The sequence below is a fragment of the Apostichopus japonicus genome, chromosome 9 (assembly GCF_037975245.1).
Source record: "Apostichopus japonicus isolate 1M-3 chromosome 9, ASM3797524v1, whole genome shotgun sequence".
Taxonomy (NCBI): domain Eukaryota; kingdom Metazoa; phylum Echinodermata; class Holothuroidea; order Aspidochirotida; family Stichopodidae; genus Apostichopus; species Apostichopus japonicus.
In genome coordinates this window covers 28,003,609-28,024,961 of record NC_092569.1, presented here as the reverse complement: position 1 = coordinate 28,024,961, position 21,353 = coordinate 28,003,609, and the positions used below count along the sequence as shown (strand labels likewise).

General features: G+C 37.1%; 2 protein-coding genes across 2 annotated transcripts in view; both read left to right on the top strand.

Annotated features, from left to right (window-relative positions):
* Nucleotides 1-21,353, top strand: part of LOC139974369 (fibrinogen-like protein A) — a 132,133-nt gene that overhangs the window by 74,128 nt on the left and 36,652 nt on the right. The window lies entirely within an intron of this gene.
* Nucleotides 1,562-18,742, top strand: LOC139974391 (steroid 17-alpha-hydroxylase/17,20 lyase-like). The gene is made up of 6 exons (XM_071981512.1): nt 1,562-2,821; nt 12,950-13,264; nt 14,259-14,428; nt 15,270-15,373; nt 15,983-16,086; nt 17,571-18,742. The coding sequence occupies exons 1-6, from the start codon at nt 2,039-2,041 to the stop codon at nt 17,730-17,732; spliced, it is 1,638 nt and encodes a 545-aa protein (XP_071837613.1). The 5' UTR covers nt 1,562-2,038; the 3' UTR covers nt 17,733-18,742.

The window sequence follows — 21,353 nt, the reverse complement described above, 5'->3', positions numbered from 1 at the left end:
TTAGTGAATTAACGTAAGTATCAAAAGTACACTTTGTTTTCTTTTCAATAAGAGATTATATCGTCATAAGCACTCTATTAACCCACAGCCAGATTTAAGGAAGGTCTCTAAACTAATCTTGGTTCATGGAAATAAAAGAAAAAGTACAAGTGAACCCGTTCTATAGTCACGTAAAATATGGATAGCAGTGACGGAGACTGCAGGATTTCTCGTAAGTGGGAGCATAAAAATTCATGTATCGATATATACTGAAAATTACATCAATATATCAGTGCTTATCTGCGGACCGGCATCGGTATAAAATAATGGTATCACCTCGCTGTCATTCTGAACGTCTCCGATATGCAGGCTTCCTTGTCTTTGTGCAAAAAAAAAAAATGTGTTTCGCTAATTATTAGTGACAAAAACATATTCAGAAGAGAGGATCATTCCCCATCTCCACCCCACCCCTCCCCCACCCCACACCACTCATTTGGATATAGTCCCGTGTGTCTCTCACTTCGATATGTCAAAATAATTGAAAGCTATAGACAAGGCCAAACAAATAAAATGTAGAATGAGAAAAAGATGGAGCAGTGACATTGTTTGAACTATAAAACTATTTTACTCTTTTGTGTATTTTTGCTGATATTTCTTGCTATAAAGTTTTGTGTATAGTGTTAATGTTTGTGTTCGTTCTCTGCTGTATAAATTACTTAACTTAGTTGGAAAATCCAGAACAGGGAAGGAACTTCCAGCAGCTCCACCGGGATTCAAAACCGGGTCACCCGCTCTATATGCGGATACCCTAACCAACTATACCATGGTCGCTGATTATATATACCCAGAGGGTTCGAATAGTGTATTACATCTATGAACTCCGACGAAGTTGGGGCAGGGGATGCGGGGGAGGGGCAGGAATCAGATAAATGTTCCCTCCTCCTCCCCACGCCTGCCTTCGGCCCTGGGATCTACACTTACAACTATGAATATTTTGTAAAACATTGTGATAAAATGCTACTTTACACAGCCACACTATAAAATGTGCATTTAGGCCTATATATGAGATTAGTCAAATCATTATAGAAAAAAAACCTTTTAAGTTGCTTTTAGAACTTAATAAAATGGATTTTGTTCCTTTTGACAATGATAAAAATAACTTTACAAACAATTATCTTAAAGGAAAGAAGAAAGCAAAAGATGATGTCATATCATCTCATTTGTTCTATCTGGAATTCATTTCCTTTTAATTAATCCGATTCCTCTGAGAAGCAAGCTAAACACGTAAAGCTTTGTCAGCTAAGTCCGTTTGCCTCCAGCTGAATAACTCCTTATTGCTGCTACATAAATCGGAAAAGGAGGCCCTCTAACTTTACCACAACTATGTTTATTTGTTAAACCATCTAACACGCATGCTCTTTTCATAAGCTGTGATTGGTAAGAGGTTATTATTGATCGCCGAGCCATTCCAGGTGTCTTTAGTCCAGTACATAAACGAAGCACAAAGGTATCCCCAATACATTAATTATATTCTTTGATATAGTCTAATCCCCTTTTGACAAAACCCTTTCATGGTAGAAGACCTATGCGTGCATGTTTCGACTCTTTTAAGATGTCAGTGCTTTTGTACCCAAGAGAGTGCAATGAACCTAGCGACCGACCTTGTACGTATATGTCTACTTCACGTATTGGCATTCCAGTGAAAGAAAGAAAGATACAAGTTAAAAAGTTATAGTGGAAGTTCCTGAGATGTTTCTTTCAGGCTTCTCTAAACCTGTCTGTGATTGGCAGAGACCTTATGACAAACAAAAAGATTTACTATCGCTAAAGATGATTGGACAACGGTGTATATGCTACGGCACGAAGATGTAAAACATCGTTTTTAACTTTGGACGGTTACGTAAGTATTCTGAGCTAAGGAAATTTTCTTGATAAACAAAATCGCGGACAGGGTGAATCAAAATCACCGATTGGATGACTGGTAATGTATGCATATTTATATAAATCGCTATAAAAGAGCGTAGTTCTCATTCGTTTGGCTTTCAATTTCGAGGTTTTGATGACAATGGTATTATCACCGCAACAAAAACTTCTCGACCATCCAACATTCAGCACCAATAATACAATGCTCACTGAAGTACTATTAGTATGTGGTATTTTCATGATATTTAAGATCGTCAGGAGAAATTATGATTTCAGACAAACTGACCGAAAGCCTCCACCGGAGCCACCAGCTATACCGTTACTGGGTCATTTCAACGTCTTCACCAGCGACAGACCTCTCTATAAGATATTCGCAGAATATAGTCAAACGTACGGGCCAGTCGTACAATTTCGTTTAGCCGCTTCCAAAATTCTTATATTGAACGATGCCGAATCGGTCTCTGAGGCTTTTCTTCAGCGTTCCGAAGATTTTGCTGGCAGACCTAAAATCTTCTCAGTTTCTCTTCTCTCCCGGAATGATAGCGGAATCGTATTCTCTGATTTCAGTCCTTCTTGGAAGCTACACAAAAAGTTGACAGGGGTAGCACTGCAGCGATATGTCAAACCAGTGATCGAGGTAGCAGAAGATGGTGAAAAGATCAAGAAAATATCTGTCTGTGAGAAAGCGGTTTGGGAAGAAATTGATCATTTGCTCGAAATCTGGAAACATGAAGGCTCCAAAGAAATCGACGTAACTAGAGATTTACAGATAAGCTTAATGAATACGGTATGTAATTTAACGTTCAGCCGACGTTATCAACCAGACCACCCAGAACTGAATGCGTTCTTCATGGCAAATCAAAATTTGAAGAAAATATTTCGGCCTGGTCATCCATTGGATGTGTTTCCCATACTAAAGGTAAGTCGAATTAACTTATTGTTATTATTACTATTATAATAATAATAATAATAATAATAATAATAATGATTATTATTATTATTATTATTATTATTATTATTATTATTATTATTATTATTATCATTATTATCATTATTATCATGATATATATATATAACATGGTGACATATTTTGCCTTGATCTCTAGAGTAAGGCAAAATATGTCACCAAAAACAGAACTAGTGTTGTTCGATACAGGTGTCAAACGCCTACAGTGAATTTACGACCTTCCTTACCGGTTTCGAACCTCTGGACATACAATCAGCGTCCATGGCCTAGTTGGTTAGGGTGTCCGCGTACAAAGCGGGAGGCCCGGGGCAGGAACTTTTTTCACTGTTCTGGATTTTTCTTCTCATTACGTTTTCATTTATATATATATATATATCCATTTGCCTTTGTCGTTTACCTCCATTCCATATATATATATATATATATATATATATATATATATATATATATATATATATATATATATATATATATATATATATATATATATCGGGAAGAGAAGTTGTAGTTTTAAACTAAATTAATAAATAAAAGGATTCGCGTTTTGTGATAATTAAGAGACTGTGTGTCTTTTGTGCGAAGGGACAGAAGGGGATGCTTGTAGTATCAAACAAATTACATTAAAGTATAGACTTATACTAAAAGTATAAATAGAGAGAAACATAAAGAGAAATTATATTCTTAGAGATAACCAAAAGGTACTAAAAATTAATATTCTCCAAAGAAACAAAAACAATATCGACTGGAAGAAATTTACGAAAAAGGAAAGAAAATATGGATTATGAAAACTACTAACACTGTACAACGTATAAGGAAACTTCAATGAACACAAATATTTCAGTTTTTCATTTGAAGAACATTCTATTAAACGGAATTAATTTAGTAAGTTACATAACTGGAATTGACCTCTTTCCGTTCCAAATACTTCATTGAAATCATTGATCTTTTCCCTTATCGACGTGAAAAGTATTAATGTTACTTCTTAGCCTATAACGTTAAAGTAAATTATGGTTGGATCACATTACATATTGAACAAGCTAGTGTGTAAATGGTTAGCATCCATCCCCTATCCTCCCCCGCCCCTCTCTACCCCCGGACCGTATATCCCTGCTATAACCTAATGTCACTAATTCTTGATGGTGAGTGTTATATATATCGTCAACCGAAATATGTTGATTCTTATCAAATCAAAAACTTTACGACACTCGGACCCTATTCCCCTCTCCTCCGGAAAATTACACATCTTCAGTAAGTTTGTTATTTAGACTTAAAGGAGAAACAAATCCAACTATCATATTTATCTTTATAAGACAAAGTTCATCGCCGAGCTCAACGCCCCCAAACAGCTAAGAAAATGTCTTGGGAAATATTCTTCTTTAAATGTTAGGCCTAGTAGGAGTATGTTATTACTAATCTGTGACGTCATAGTGTCATTATGGTTTGAATCAGTTACTTTCTCTATGTGTTTTTTTAATATTTCCATGTTAACACCATGTTAACACCATGTTAACACCATGTTAACACCATTCAAACACCATTTAAAAACACTTGAAACACTGACATCATGAGGCCAAGCATCATAGGTTCAATATGCTAGATCGAACAATAATTGTAACATCATCTCCATTACAGAAAACAAATATAGTTTAATTAAAGAATGAACAACTGAAGCTCACGTGACTTGATGATGTCATAGTTATACTTGATCAAGTTGTCAACCTCGTGTGTGAAGGAACATTAATAAGTATGTGATATCTCCCAATTTTTCGGCTTGTAGTCAGAATTTATTTTTATATTTGACGTCTCTAGACACTCAGATATGCATGGCCTCTCAGGTTTCGTTAGAGTTCATATTTTTTTTTTCTGGGGTATCTTGAGAGAACTTCGGGAACTATTCTGAACATTGTTTAAGATATAATAAGGTGGATAAAATCTTCGAACTTTAAAACTTGTCTTCGGCTGATTGGTGGCCATGGGCCCCGAGAGATCGCACCGGCCACATATTCAACTTCCTACTTCTGAGGTTACATTTGTTGAAAGATAATTCGTAACTTTAGCCTGATATAAACATTTCCCCCAAATCACTGCAGGGCCGTGAACCGTCTTTCCTCTGTCATTAAAAAGGAGATCATTAAGCTATGCATACCAAATAAAAGGGTCTGCTGTAATGATGGTAGAAGAACTTAGTAATGGTCAAATAATATGACGATATCAGAGTCCCTTGTAAGTCTTTCTCTAGCATATTCCTAGCATATTTCAAGGAAAGATGATACAGCCTTTAAATTACCAATTTGTCAAAACGGACATACAAGTGGCAAGACAGCTAGAAGATAAACTAACTTAGTTAATGGTCACAAAATACGAGGAACCTGAGTAAAAGAAGTATAGGAATAACATTTTCAGGATATTTTTCCCCCTTTTTTTTGTTTTTGTTTTGTTGTCTTACCGAACCGCCGAGTCGTCGTTCATACATGATGAAGGGATGGATTGGCAAAGAGAGAAAGAAAGCGGCAGGTAATCGGTGTGTCTGAGAACATCAGGACGCGCATTCCAGAAAGCCATTAAGCTACGTATTAATATCTATTATAGGGTTATAAAGAAATGATGCTATTAGCGGAAGAGCGTTTTATGCCACGTCGAACAGGTACACGGTAATGTCAATCTCACCTGTACACATAACATGCATATAAAGGTTATCGCGTCACCTCAAAGGAATACGAGAGGAGTGTTAGAACTCATTAACGGGGATATTGAAGACCAAATTTACATCTTGTTTACGCTAAGACACTTTCGGATCATCTCAGGAGAATATTAAAACCGGAGGTCAGATGTACTTTTGAACACACACACACACACACATATATATATATATATATATATATATATATATATATATATATATATATATATATATATATATATAATTTTTTGGGGGGTGGGGGGGGGGTTAATATTGCACAGGTGACTTGTGGTAATTACAAGTAAAGTTTTAGGATACTATGACGTTAACAGAACAAGGATGAAGAAAACATATACGAAGCCTCTCTTAGAGGCTGAGATACAAGAGGGGTGGTGGAGGGGGGGGGGGGTGGGGAGCTGGAGGCGGATGCAAGATTTTAAAAGGAGGGGTTTTTGACCATGGGGCAAAATATTGGTTCAGGATGCCCTCTAGCTAGATCAATGAATATAATCTCTTCTTTTACAAATCTCGGTCGATTTCATAAAACTACCTAAAAGCCACGACGAACAAACGCAACCGATGGAAGAATATTTTGACCTTTCCGACCGGTAGTGAATGTAAGTGCGTGTCTTTTGAGGAATTGATAACCTATGAAGTGAAAGAGTTGGACATTAATGGGGGGGGGGGGGGGAGGGTCAGATTGAGTGGTGTCAATCCAATCTAGGATCTATGGAACGTTTCCAAAGTTCTTTACATAGGCATTATGTACAATGCTGACAAAGTAAAACAGGGGAATTATAAGCTTTATAATGTGTCGATAATGGTTAGGGTGAGAATATAGAAGGGGTAGGGAACTAAAGAGAACCATTTCGTCTCCGTGACTAATAATTAGCTTTCTAAGATTATATAAGTAATGTATACATTTAACAATCTTTTTTTTTGTGTGCCTCAAATGAGACATTCGATCTTTTTGGAAAGGTAAACATTTTTGTTACTCTTTCAGATTTATTTGTAAGGATAAGTTTTGTGTGTGATTCTGTATTATTGAAGATCGTTCACGTAAGCTTAGCAGCGTGACCTATATGTAGTAACATCTATACACTAGTTGGCCATATCAGGTCCCCGATCTGAATATAGAGAGGTAATAATGCTTCCGTGGTCTAAACCAGCCGTCACGATACCCCTCATGAAGACATCTTAATCTAAACGACTTGTCAGCTAATTCTAAACACCTCGGGCAATTATGATTATCGAATATCTATAGAATGACAGTTCGTTTATGCCTTATGCATGATTGGTTTTTATCTGTTAGAGAAATGAAACAAACACTATATGAACGTCAATCACGAATACAAAGTTAGGCTTCATGAAATACAAAACAGAAAGAAAAAAGAGGAGAAAAGAAGACTTTTTGAGATGCTTTCATCGGTCTAAAGTTCTATTTCTCTTCAATTTAAAAGTACAAAAAAAGTTTCTGACATAAGTATTTAGGACAAAATATCAGGTTATGGTTGTTCTCGATTTAAAGCTAGGTCAAGTTGAACAAGACCGACTCATCGTATTGTTTTATTGAGAAGAATGTAAGATTTGAGTTTAAAAAAAAAGATGAGAAACTTCTCCCGAAACCACCAACTTGAAGACTATTCTATTACCTTATCGGGATCTAAGTTTATTTTTTCAAGATGTGTTTTTACGTGTACGCTGTATATATGTATGGGAAACATTGTCTATATTGTATTGTAGATGGACCGTTTGTTCAAATTATCGTTGGAAGGGTCCCCACGGGATCCTCACAATGTTACAATGGAATGTAAAGATGTTCAACGGAAGTTGATCGAGGCGACCGTGGCACTGTTCGGTGAAGGGTACATGCCGGCCATTTGATGGTAATAAATTAACACAAATGTACAACATAAAATCTTTCGTAGTTGGAGAGTTTTAACTTCTCTTAAACATTTGTTAATACAATGTACACTGAGACATTTGACAAGCACATCATGTTTGACTATTAAATAGGATGATGGGCCTATACACTTTGACATCAAAACAAATTAGTTTGTGTCTCCATTCGCCACCATCAAGTATACTGATGTAGATGTATGGTGGGTGTACATCTCCCTCTCAACCCCATTGCCAGCAAAAAATAATTAAACTAGCGGTTGCAAAACCTTGCATGTAGACCTAATTTCTAGCCTAAATATGCCTCAGAATACTCTATTTCACGTCTGAAATATTGCTCCTTTTTCTGGAGGACCCCTAGATTCCCTACATGAGGGTCCACTTCAATGACCCCAGAGCTGCACCCTTCCTTATAATATATTGGATCTCAATGCCTGTATGTGGTCAGCTCTCAAACAAAGAAAGGATTTTTCTCGACTGTTGGTGACAACGCCGTGTCTGTGCGGTGTTGCTGTGTATCGGGGTTGTTGGCTATTTGGCTTTCAATGTATTGTTATGCGTTTAATTCAATTCCTATCCAATTCATTGTAGGCAGCAATTTATCAATTTCTATTCGATAACATGCATAAATGAAATGTATAACTGATCTCACATCTTTATGGAAACCAGATGGAACATATAGGCATCCCATAAACACAGATTTTTATCACTTCGAGAAGAGAGAGAATTTTTGTTGACGATTATATATCAGAGCCTCGGGGTAAATCAAACGATTAGAGAAGTAATCTTTAGAGTGTTTCGCTGAGATTAAATCCTTCAAATTCTCGAATCTCGTTGTACTAGAAACAAATAGTTCAGGCGTGGATTCAAGGGGGTAGGGGGGGGGGGGTAGTGTGTTGGGTCCAGTGTTGTGGTGTACACCTCTCTGCTTCAAACACACACAAACTTTCAAGAGCAGTTATTAGTAAAACATTGCGTTAATACCTCATTTAAATAGGTCTATTTTATAGTCTAATTATGCCTCAGAATAACCCATTTTACGTCTACAATTCCATTGAGGGAGGGGGAGTGGGTGATGGGTCCGCCCCCTACACCGCCTACACGGGTTCCTATATGCAACAACCTCAGGGCCACGCCCCATCTTTACAAAAACATGGATCCGTCCATGTAAGGTATTCTTTAATAGCGTCCGATCATTTTATGGGAAGCAGATAGATTGGATGTTTCATTTGGTAAGTTACAGCTATATCCATCATAAAGAGAGAACCCCCCCCCCCTGCCCTTCATCGCTACCAACTCATATCTAGAGATGCGGTAACAGACAGTATATTATTATCATAACGTATCAGTTAAAACTGGTAAAGGTTAGTACCATGTTAATCAGTAAAAGCTGTTGTGTGTTATAATTACATAAATATGTGTTACATTTATGACCAGTCGCTACTGGAAAGACTTACAAACAGAAAATATGTACACACAACCCTATGCATAATGATTGACTGGACTAACCAGACTACTCTAAAGATTTCACCAATAATTTCGTCCACATTTTAACAGAAAGAAGATGACACTTTACTGGAAAACGCTTAAAATTTGCAATTTGAACCATCTTTACAAAGTATATCATAGGGACAGTTTTTTAGACTTCTAACCAGTCGTTAGTTGAAAGTAGCCATTGAGAATGAATTCGTCTGTGTTTTTTTTCACAGTATCTTTCCACAGTATAGCATCTGCTGACAGTTCTAACATATGTGTTACTGTGTTTTAACACACTTCAGTTTATACTTCTTAACGGCTGTCTCTTATTCACGGTACAAACTGATCAAGCCATGTACATTAGGTGCAACATAACATGGAATTCTCTCTTAATCTGGTATTAGTTTGGTCGGCATCTGAGATGTAACTGATTAACATTCACTCTAAGGTTTTTAATTAGGTATGTCAATCTTATAAAATTGAAACTAAAATTGATACAAGTCCCCGGACCATAAGGTCCCCGGTTCGAGTCACTCCCAGATTAATGTATGTCGTCCAGTTACAGAGTTGTAGACAATTAACAATTCATAATCATCGACGTTAAATATGAATGTAAGAGACTGACTTTGGTCAGCTTGCGGCTTTGATAAGCCAATGGGGCTTCTTCGCGAGTTCCTGCTTGCAGGAGGATCAATATACATACACACATACATACATACATACCGAGTAAATGAACAACGGGAAATTGACTGGGACATTTGTCAGAACTGTAAAAGAGCAAATTAATTTATGGTTATAACAGGATTCGAACCAGTGACCTCTGGATTAAAAGGCCAGCGCTGTATCAAATGAACTTTCCAGCCATGAGTTATTTATTGAAAGACAACATATTTACATAGGTTTAAGTTGGGTCAAATGGGTCTTACAGTGTATATTACAATTGATGAACAATTGTGTCAGAAATACCATTTAGCACTATACAGTCAAATGTTGACCCCTTTCAGACAGTACTTTTGCCCATTAATATAAATGTTATCCTCTGTTGTATCATCTTTAACTAAACGTCTTGAATTTGTTTTCAGCACATGCGCCGTTTGGACAGCTCCATCACATCGTTAAAATATTGTCAAAACATACAATTAAGTTTAAAAAAGGCCCAACTGCTTGATTTCGATTTACAATGATACAAGTCCTTCACTAAAGGGTATATATATATATATATATATATATATATATATATATATATATATATATATATATATATATATATATATATATATATATATATATATATATATATATATATATATATATATATATATATATATATATATATATATATATATATATGAACCTGATAAATAGGCTATACAAATAAATCTAATTGTTTTTTTTTTTAAATTTGTGAATTAACGATGGATGTATCATTATAGGATGTTCCACGATAAATAACTGAAAAAAAAGAGCAACGCGACAACTATTTCTCATTATGAATATAGTTGCGTATTTAACTGAACCCATTTTGTTCATTATCTTGTGACCAAATGAATTCTCACGTTTTTACATTGTTCAATATTCTATGTTTATGACAATTAAACGTCTTGTAGCAAGTCGAAAGTTTCACATGACGACATAAGTATAGGCTATATCTATTGTCCGTTGAACTTTGAAAGTACAAGCCACCCACTTGGCCCGAGAAAATGAAGAGTGTCCTTTGGAAGTTTTTTTCCCCAATCAATGAAGACAATACCCCGTGTCTTACACTGGTCACTCCAGGTTATTCTTTCAAAAGAAATTGCATCTAACCCACCGTAATGGCTTTAATCTGAACAAAAGGGTAGCCTCCCCGGACTTACCTCGAACCGATTTTCGCTAATAACAACTACTTTGCACGCCTTAAGAAGTGATTGTGCGTAATAGTAAGCAAATCGAAAAAAAAGGCCGTTGTACTTTTCGTCCTTGGTCTCTGTGAGCGCTTGTTAAGACGAGGGCCTTGCTCTCGTTATTACTAAACAAATTAAGTGGTTTTGGCATCCTCATCTGAGATCCGAGATCAACTTGTAATGGGTTTTGTGTACTGAGGAGTTGGCCTTCTTACACTGGTGTTGTGACGTCAAAGAGCGACTTCAGTGGTAGCCCGTTCAGGTCCTCCGTGACTGGCGAATATGGGGTACAACCCCGTGACCAGGGGTCGTTATTATTATGGATTCAAGAATAAGTATGATCATATTTTAAAGTATATTTACTGAGCATTAACAAAGGAGGACGTGACATATCTGTCCCAGGGGCCAAGCCAAGCTCTCGAGGCCATTGGCTCTCCCTCACTAGGATAAAAAAGGTAAAACAAATCAAACGTAAGGTCGATATGAGCAATGTCAAATCAAACACTAAATATTAATTAGTCAGTCACTTTATCTTCACTGTCAAGTATACTGCTCTTTAAATAAAATGTCAGTTCCAATGTTGTTAATCTTTATGTTGTACTTTTAGTTTGTCAATAAATAATGTCATATTCTCTATAATAGCATTAATAAAGAGTTCCTACCAATATTAATTTTCCATATTTAATATTCGCATTACTTACTGCTAATAACAACTGTTCGCCCTGACTGTTACATGGAAGCACGATGTCATCTATATATGGATAACAAAACGTTGTCAAATACAATAATAACAAATCCGTTCATCTTTGGGACCAACTTCTTTGGCATCCAGAGGAATGCAGATAAGCGAATGAACCGCACAACAAGAATAAGGTTATTAAGATGGACAGTTGCCAAGAAAATCGCCACAATGGATTTGACGACCATTTAATGGTCTTGTACTTTTCTGTGAAGTTATCTGGATAAAAGAGAAAGTTACACAAACAGATGATAATAGCAAAAATAAACATTGAAGTTGTTTTTTTTTCTAGTTTTCTTGGTACAATTTAAGGAAACTCACATCAGAGTAACAGTATAGAGATTGGTTGCAAGATTAATTCAATTATTGTGACTTATAGCGAAAATAAAACTAATCCGGTTTGCAAACTTTAAATGCCAATTTGAGAAAAGGCTTTTTCTTTACCTGGAATTCGTAACCGCTTTCTTTTTAGGGGTTGCACACTTACTGCATATAAGTTAAGTATATTATTCCAGTATATTATTCCAGTATATTACCTCCAGTACATTATTCCAGTAAAATATTTCAGTATTATCTTTGGTTTTCATAATTATATCGATGCTACCAGTAATTCTCGAAAATCCTTTTCAACTTTTCCAACAGTTCCCATACTGCAGTATAGTTTCAGCTACTGCAGCAATGTAACGTAGATTTTGTTTTGTCTGCTAGTTACAACATTTATGAGTTGTTGACACTCTTGTTGATGTGGAAGCGTTATCCAAATTCTCTAAATTTCTAAAGATGTCTTTAAAAAGTGAAGAGCAGCTGGGAATATCAAGTCACGATTAATTGATAGTTAGCATCATACTTGTACAATGTACAAAAAAAGTTCTGAAAACCCACCTTATTCGTCAAGCGCGCGTTATAAATCACCATCAATATTATTATTATTATTATTATTATTATTATTATTATTATTATTATTATTATTATTATTATTATTATTAATGTAACGAGTATAAGTACTAGTTCGAGTACAAAGCCATGATCACGATTACGAGTAGGCCTAAATCTCGAGGAATACAAATCTGGTGAACATTTCACATTGATGTTATACAACGAAAACGACAAGAGCTCACCAGACGCAATAATTTGTCCGCTTCTAAACTTGCCCAAACCGTTTATCTGTGTTAAAATAAAGTTAAACGATTTAAACTTTCATTGCTGTAAAGATGCAGATTCAATATGTATTTGTGTTAAATATTTTCTCAAGATGCTGTTTTTTAAAAAAATTTAAAGTAAAATATAAATATTAAAAACATATTGTCAAATTAATTGCGGTTCTTGAAAAGCATTCCGAACCTTCAGTTATTGATTTACATTCTGTGATTATCAAGTATTCGGTCTGATTTTTGTCTTCAAAGATATTTCCATGGGAACGACTGCGCACGATCGAAGAACTGACTTCAACGCGTGATGCGATCCTACAGCGTGAGTACGAGTACCATCTAGGAACGTATGAACCGAACAGAATCAGAAATATTACTGATGCTTTACTAGCGATAAGCAAAGACGTGAACCAAAATGATTGCGCCATCACCGACGAAAATGCTAATTACCAAGGTGATATGACAGAGGATCACGTGATTATGTCGATGTGGGAGGTCTTTGCTGGAGGGTTTGAATCAACCTTACAGATTCTACGATGGGCGATAGCTTTTCTCGTTAACAATCCTCGTGTAAGTTGCACATTATTTACATGGGAAATTGTGGTTATTTCTGATCCCACCGCTGCCACTAAAGGCAACGATGGTTATGTCTGATCCCACCGCTGCCACTAAGGGCAACAATGGTTTTTCATTATCCCACCGCTGTCACCAAGGACAACGATGATTATTTCTGATCCAACCGCTGCCACTAAGGGCAACAATGGTTTTTCATTATCCCACCGCTGCCACTAAGGGCAACGATGGTTATTTCCGATCCCACGGCTGCCACCAATGTGAGGATCTTCAAATCACGAGAATACTAAATGCAAATATGTCTTCTTCTTCTTCTTCTGCTATTTCTGAATTCAAACTATACTAATGACAAACTGAGAAAGCTTAACACAATAGCAGCGCTGCTTTTCCTAAACAAACGATGAGTAAGACATAAGTAATGTAAAACAGTTTACATATACAACCGAAACGTTATACAATCCGGTTTTACTTTCCTAATTTACTAATTATATTCCGGCCATTTGATTGGTCAATTGCTCGTCGATTGCATGCAAAATCCGCTCTATTGCACTCTATGAAATAGAACCATGGGTTATACTTTTTTGATAGCACTTTTTTTCAATGGTAAGAGAGCAGAGAAACCTGTCTGTTTAAAACAATCTGTTGCATGAGTGCATTTTTCATCCAATTATACCCAAATTTGAAGGTGTTGTATAAAACAAATAATGAATGGTTTCCATTCATGCAATAGTGCAAATATTTAATTCGTTGAAAGATGTAATTTGTTCCATTCAACTCGGCTGCGCCTCGTTGAATGGAACATTCCATCTTTCAACTCATGAAATATTTGCACTATTGCACTCATAACCATTCATTATTTGTATACTATATTACTTTCTATAGTAGCCTGAATGTTAGTTTATATATACATGCCTGTAAGTAAGGCAAGGAAGGCAGTAACATCGCCTTTGGGTTGTATTAATAACGTGGATTGTTGCTCTTAAATTCTAAGGTCCAGCATCGCATAAGAAAGGAAATCAGGACAAACATAAGAACAGGCCGCAGGATAACTTGGGATGACCGATCTCGGCTACCGTACCTTATGGCGACAATTCTTGAAACGTTACGGAAGGCGTCCTTCTCTTCATTGAACGCCCCTCATCGCACTACCTGTGACACACGGTGAGTTTGAATTGTACCATGTGGGCCTATATGTAAAGGTGACGTATATGGAACCAGGGATACGGGGAGGGGTTGGGTCAGGTGCAGACTTGGGCATATATTTGCTTCCAGGTTAAATTATCCGATTAAGCAAATAAGCAACATTTAAAACGCATAAGTAATTGGCACTTCAACGTCATAGCGTTCGGTAGCCGCGTTGGATCCCGAGGCACCCTGTGGGCTTATTCACCCTGAGCATAGCATGGGGTAGGGGGGAGGGGGCGGTGGGATGAAGAACAGATTACACAAAACCAGACTCCTGGCCTATTAGTTAATTATTTTGATCCGATAAGTGTGTATTATAACGACTTCGCAAAACGAACTGATAGCATTGATATAAAATGATTCTTGTTTTTGTATTTAGATAGAAAGCGTTTGGCCATAAAGTCGTTGATCTATTAGCAAGGTAGTGTCAATTAATGTCTATTTCTATTTTATAATGTGTGGGGTTGGAAAGGTAGAGGGGAGGGTTGTACATAGACCCAACACCCCTGGATCAGTGACGGGGGGGGGGTGGGCAGGAGGGAATTAATTTGATCACATCATATCAGCAATCGTTGCAAGGAGAAATAGTTGGCTCTTACAGCGTTATAAAATTGCGGAATGAAATCAAATACATGCTCTGTAATGTGCAACGAAAATATTTTTTATTATTCCATGAAAAAAGCTGGACTAAGTACTCGCTAACCAGGATCCCGAATGCATGTTGAAATTTAAAACAAAAACAAATAATTTAAATATTGTAAGGTATACTAGCTGTTAGCAGTTCAATGTTTACTTTGTTGCTACCTCTTTTCAACAGTGTAAGTGGGTATGACATCGACATGAATACCACAGTCTTTACAAATCTATGGTGGATCCATAATAACCCAGAAAAATGGCAGAAACCAGACTCATTTTATCCCGGTAAGAACATCAGCAGCCAACTGAAAGTAAACCAATACTCTCATACTTCACGGACACGGATGGAGCGTCATGGGTGTAGTGCGTGTGGGTGGGGGGGGGGGGTGGGGTGGGGTTGGGGGAGGTCAGAGGGTGTTTGTTTTTCTTCTGTCATTGTTTTGTATTGTTATGTATTATTTGTATCATTTCAAATTGTTAATTGCGCCATAAACATTCTTTGAGTGATGTGTGGGCATTATAAGTCGTATTGTTATTATTATTATTATTGGGGACGGCATGAGGTTGGCGGGCCTTTTCATTTGTTTAAATTTTGATTGTGTACATACTTAGAGACTGTGTAAAAATCCTCATAACAACTATAATTTAACTGAGCAAAATCTGAATGTTGGTATAACTGTCGAGTTAGTAACAGTTATATCCAGTGTCCCACAAAAATGTGTGTCCCACAAACTTAATGTCATATTTCAATTTTTACAATTGTAAATATTTGTGGACGTCTTTTGCTCATATTCATCGTCTCTGGTGCAATTTTTTTGGTCGCCTAAAGTAGCAATTGTCATTCAGCAATTTCAGTATTTTTTAAATTTTATTCAACTTCTTATTCTTCAACAGAACATTTTCTCGATGATGGTGGGAATGTGTTCACACCAAAGAGTTTCTTCCCCTTCTCTGCTGGGGCTCGTATCTGTCTAGGAGAAAAGATGGCCAAGATGCAGGTAAAACAATGTCTCTAGAATCATTGCTTGCTTGTTAGCAGGCGCATAGCCAGGAATTTGCCAAGGGAGGGGCGAAATTGTAGGCAAACTATCAGAGCCGTAGATACGGCATTGCAAACTATCTAAGCGTAGCGCCACCATATTTGGCGCGAAGCGTACAAGAACTCTTCGGCTGAAAATGCCTCCCAGATCGCTGGAAATGGCACTTCCCAGGCCTTGTAAGTTGTATTTTAGCATTTTCTGTTTTGAAATAACTAGCGATATCATAAAAACATTAAAAATAAAATAAAAATATGCTCAGGGGGGGGGGGGGAAGCTGCCCCTTTGCCCCCTCCTTGGCTACGCGCCTGCTTGTTAGCGAGGAGATTCAGAGGAGTGCTTTAATTATTTCAGTTTGGTAATAACAAAAATCAACAAACTAAACCAATGAGCTGCGTGAATGGATATTTCGGTGGGAGACAATGTGACATTGGTATAAGGCAAAACTCTCCCACTGACAGTGTTAACTGAAATAATCCTCAATATCTCAATATCTTATCCCTAACTCAACAAAAGGTTGTTTTGAATAGAAACAAGTTCACCAGATAAACCCTTTCTCACTCCATGACCACAGTACCTGGCGCATGGTGATCTCATAACTTTCTCTTTATTATAATATATATAGTTTTATTTTTCCTTGGATTTTGATATATCTGGAAGGTTTATTAACTTGTCAATGTTCCCTTCCTTAAGAAATCTACCAATCTGCAATGTTGTTGATAAAGAATATAATAATATATTTCAGTGGTGTAGGAAGGTACTTTTGAGTGGGGGGGGGGGCTGAAGACTGATGGCCGGCCTGGGGGAGGGGTCTAAGGGGAGGGGTTGTCCCCTTCCCCTTTGGATTTTTTTTGCATTTCCAGGTGGCCTCAGATGCAATTTGGTGCAATATAGCACACTTCAACACCCACTCCATTTTGTAAATAATTTTGCATTTTCACCTGGCCTTAGATGCAATTTGGTGCTCCAAATGACTGAGATTTTTTTCTCATTTGGAAATGAAAAAGGGGTTTTCTGACTTGCGAAGCGGGGGGGGGGGGGGCGAAATGATACTTCCACCCCACCATATTTTTCACTGGGGGGGGGGCTGGCGCCCCAGCCCCCCGGTTCCTACCCCCTTGATATATTTCTTCAGTGAATAAAATCATTCGTTCATTGTATGGGACGTAAAACGATCAAACGGACATGACGTCATCACTTTATCTGCTGCCAGATTCCTTCATAACATTCCGAAACATTCCTTGCATGGTTCAAATTGCTGCTGGATGTGGGTTTTGACCTAAAGATACAAAAACGAAGGGGGTGGGGAGGGAGGGGGTTGAAGGAAGTTTAGCCACCTCAATACCAATTTTCAGATTGGCCTACTTCTTATCAAATGCAAAAGCTCCTTAAATAATTTCGTTCATCTAACTCTATAAATTTCTTCTTCGTCGTTCGTTCGGCAGCTATTTTTATTTCTTGGCCGAATCCTGCGTTGCTTTCGATTGGAGCCAGCCTTGGACGGTACCCTCCCCCACGTAGAACCCGAATCCAATGAACCAGTGCGTATCGTCGGACCGTACCAGATAACACTCACCAGAGACGAGCTGACAACCTCTGAAGATTAATATCGGAGATAAATAGTGACCAGTCGATTAATCCATAGCTAAACAGCAACTTGAATCGTTGGTAAGAATATCTAATGAGCCATCGATACACTCAAAGGACATAAGCGTTGCTTCGAAAAGTTTAGCACATGAAGAATTGTTAAAACTGATCAATTTCATCGGACATTGAGAAGTCTTACAACGTCTCATAACAGGAGGGTGGTTGTAAAATTGAATTGTTGTTGTTGTTTTTGTTTGACAGTCAGCATTTAACGTTGTAACAATACACTGAAAGGTCTCTTAGTTGCAATTGGGAAAAATATGAAAAAAAATATTAAATAATATATATATATATTAATAATAGTAACAATTAATAATAACAGTATTATAAGAACCCTCTGCAAGTTGGATAATGTAGTTTTCCAACAAAGCAACTTGGTATAAATGTATCGATATTATGCATGAATTAATATTTAATATCGCAGTGTATTTATTTAGTCCTGGATCTCGGGGCTTGTTAACAGTCAATCTGGATTGAACATGTAGCGCCGATTCAATTATTTTTCTAGTTCAAAAACATATGGAAAGGAATGGAGTGGGAGGCGTTTGTTTCTGCCCCCCCCCCCCCCCCCCCGCCACCAACTTTATAACAAGTGATGCAATGAATTTCCAATTTGTGAACTAAGTAAGACCAGGGTTGAATCTACAAGATAAACCGTTGCTGTAAGATATGCGATTACTACTTTCGACTCGAAATGAATGGTACAAAATGCAAGTTTGCATAATAATCTAGCTACTTCTCTGACAATTATAACACTTTCTGTTCACAAATGTACATATATATTTCTGGCAAATTGTTATTTTCCGGTTAGACAATGATGGCGTGGAATGAAATCTATTCCTGTGTACAGACGAACACACATTGTTCAATTAAATAGATAATAAATTAATAAATAAAAAATAATTAATAGATAATAATATAGTAAAGCTAAGCATGTATATATAAATATTGAATCTCCATAACACCGTCATCATTTGTGTATGTGTTCAATTTTTTTCAAGTCTTTAATTGTGACAATGAATTAGTCGATCAAAACAAGATTTGCTATTAATTTTGAGGATAATTTTCATCGTACGATCAGGTAGGCCTTTATAGTCGATGATCGAGGGGGCGGAAACCCTCTTTCAACCTCCAGCAAATACTAAGTTATGACCTGGGGGGGGGGGGGGAGGGAGGGTGGTGGGTGGGTGGTTTCTCCTAGACCCTCCAGATTGGGGAGTCGGCTTCAACGATCCAAGCACCACACCTGTCCTTTATAAAATCCCGCAGGACGATAGTATACCAGCGGCAATATATCACACACACACTCAGCTATAAGTAGTTGAGCAGTGGTGGAATGATGTGCACGATTGAATGATGTTGAGTATGGCCGATAGGCAGAACTTTCTAAATTGCTAACATAATATATAGTTGTAGATGGATCTTCACAGGGGAGTAGTTAGACCACTTCTTTTCTTGATGGATCTAATGTTTCCAAGGTGAACACGTTTGGCGGGGAGGGGGAAGAGGGGGGGAGGGGAGGGGGAGGAGTTCCCTATATAGCCATTTCTTTGCTAGGGCCAGTCAGAAGCCATAATATATTGAATACTGGGAGAAGCCATGAAGACACTCCATTATCATTCCATACGATAAAGGTAAAAGCAGGCTCTTTTGTTTCTACGTGATTTATTTTAAAAATAAAAGAGGTACAGGAGAGACAAAAGCACAAATGTTTGGCGACCTTTATTGACGGATTCAGGCATCATCACATGACGTCATACTGTACAATCGAATTATGAATATTCATAAACATAACAAGACCTCCCGACGCAGCAAACCCGCAAAATATGCCAATTCCTTTCAATTAATAGTTATCGCGACAGTAAAGATTAAAAAGAAGTTATTGAAAAAAAAAAGTGAAAGCCTAGTTATCTCCTTTCAATGATTTAATATTCCGTCATTTTTTCCAAAATTGAAACACAAACACGTTTTCTTCTCTATCAATGAAATCATATATTTACAATTAAATATTCATTCATCGTGTTATTTCCCCTCCAAGGAAAGCGCCCTTGAACATTTTTTGGCGGAATGCATAGTAAAAAAATGACCGCTTTTCAAAGGGGAATCGATTCAGCGTTTCAGATATCACACTTTATATACAGCGGACTGTACGTTTGATTGTATCTGGCGAACCCTGCTGTTTCACTTAAACGATCATCGAGTGACGTGCAATATACTTTGACTGGAACATTATATTATCTATTCTAAATCTCTAGCATAGGAACGTTAACCTCCACCGTAAGAACTGAATAATATTAATCCAAATTATTGTTATTTTACAAACATTTTTTCATGAATATCTTCAAAACATTGCTAACATCAAAACACGACAACAAAGGCAGGTTTTTCAATCTCTTCTTTATAGATTTTTCTCCCCACCAACCCCTCCCCGCCCCCCCCCCCCCCGCCCCTTGAGCATACCAGCTGACTCCTCATCTATGTGAGGGTTTGGGTAACGTTTGGGGCTTACCTTTCATTACATAACAAAGAAGTCTAGTTTCACTAACCTTTTACCTTTTTTTTTGGAAAAAAATTCGAATTGATTTTTTTTCCTTGTGATTGATACTTACAGATTTGGTGCCAGAAAAAAAAGAGTAAGTTTTCGATATAACAGAATTGACTCATAAATCACTAGTTACTTGTAACATTCATCTGTTTAAAAAAATAAGCTGTCTAAATATGTTGAAATGAAATAAGGTGAAAATACCAACAAACACATCTCCACTCCCTACCAAGAGTTTACTTCAAAATAGACCAGAACCTTAAAAAAAATAACTATTTTCTTATAATATAGTACAAATGAAATGAAAAATTAAAAAAAAAGAGAGAGAGAGGAAAAAGGCATTTAAAACCTTAACACATCAATCTAGTGGATGGCTCATTATCACACTTTTCAATCTGCCATTTTCTTCCCATGGTACCACTTTCACTTTTACAAAGTTTATGAACGCTAAATTTCTACAAGTTATTGTAATGGTACTAGGACCATAAGTAGTAAATTCAATAATCAAGAGGGTGAAAAACGTGATCAACAAGACAGACCCTAGCACCAAAACTATTTCATTCCTATGACACTTATACAGCACCATGCCATATAGACTATAACATCGACCTCCTCTAACCTCCCAGCTTTGTGAGCATTGTGGTTATTGTTACAATCCAACCCACTTATAACCCACCACGCTCACCCACTTGTAGGAGTAAAGTCACAGCCAGTGGCTGGCCCATTAGTAAATCAAAGTCAAGTGCCTGGGTAAATAATTACCTAACGTTGTTAACACAAAAATGATACTTTGCGTTTTTCAGTTCAAGTCAGCAGATAACCAGCAAGACATTGACTACAATTGGATGTGGTCACAACTTTTGATGACTAAAAGCGGTGTTGTACGCTCAGGGGCTGAATCAGCAGAGATCAAACACTGCCGAGAACCTCAGAAATCACTTTCCAAAGTGAGGGATTCCCTGAAGAAGACTACTAACAGGTTATGTATTTAACTAAGCACTGATCAGTATATATCAGGTGACTTTAAGAATTTAGAAAA

Bases quoted from the DNA above. Each gene is read 5' to 3' on its own strand.
- LOC139974391 (XM_071981512.1), top strand. From the start codon at position 2,039: ATGACAATGGTATTATCACCGCAACAAAAACTTCTCGACCATCCAACA. The intron at 13,265-14,258 runs GTAAGTTGCACA...TTAAATTCTAAG, and splicing joins TTCTCGTTAACAATCCTCGT to GTCCAGCATCGCATAAGAAA. The intron at 15,374-15,982 runs GTAAGAACATCA...ATTCTTCAACAG, and splicing joins ACCAGACTCATTTTATCCCG to AACATTTTCTCGATGATGGT.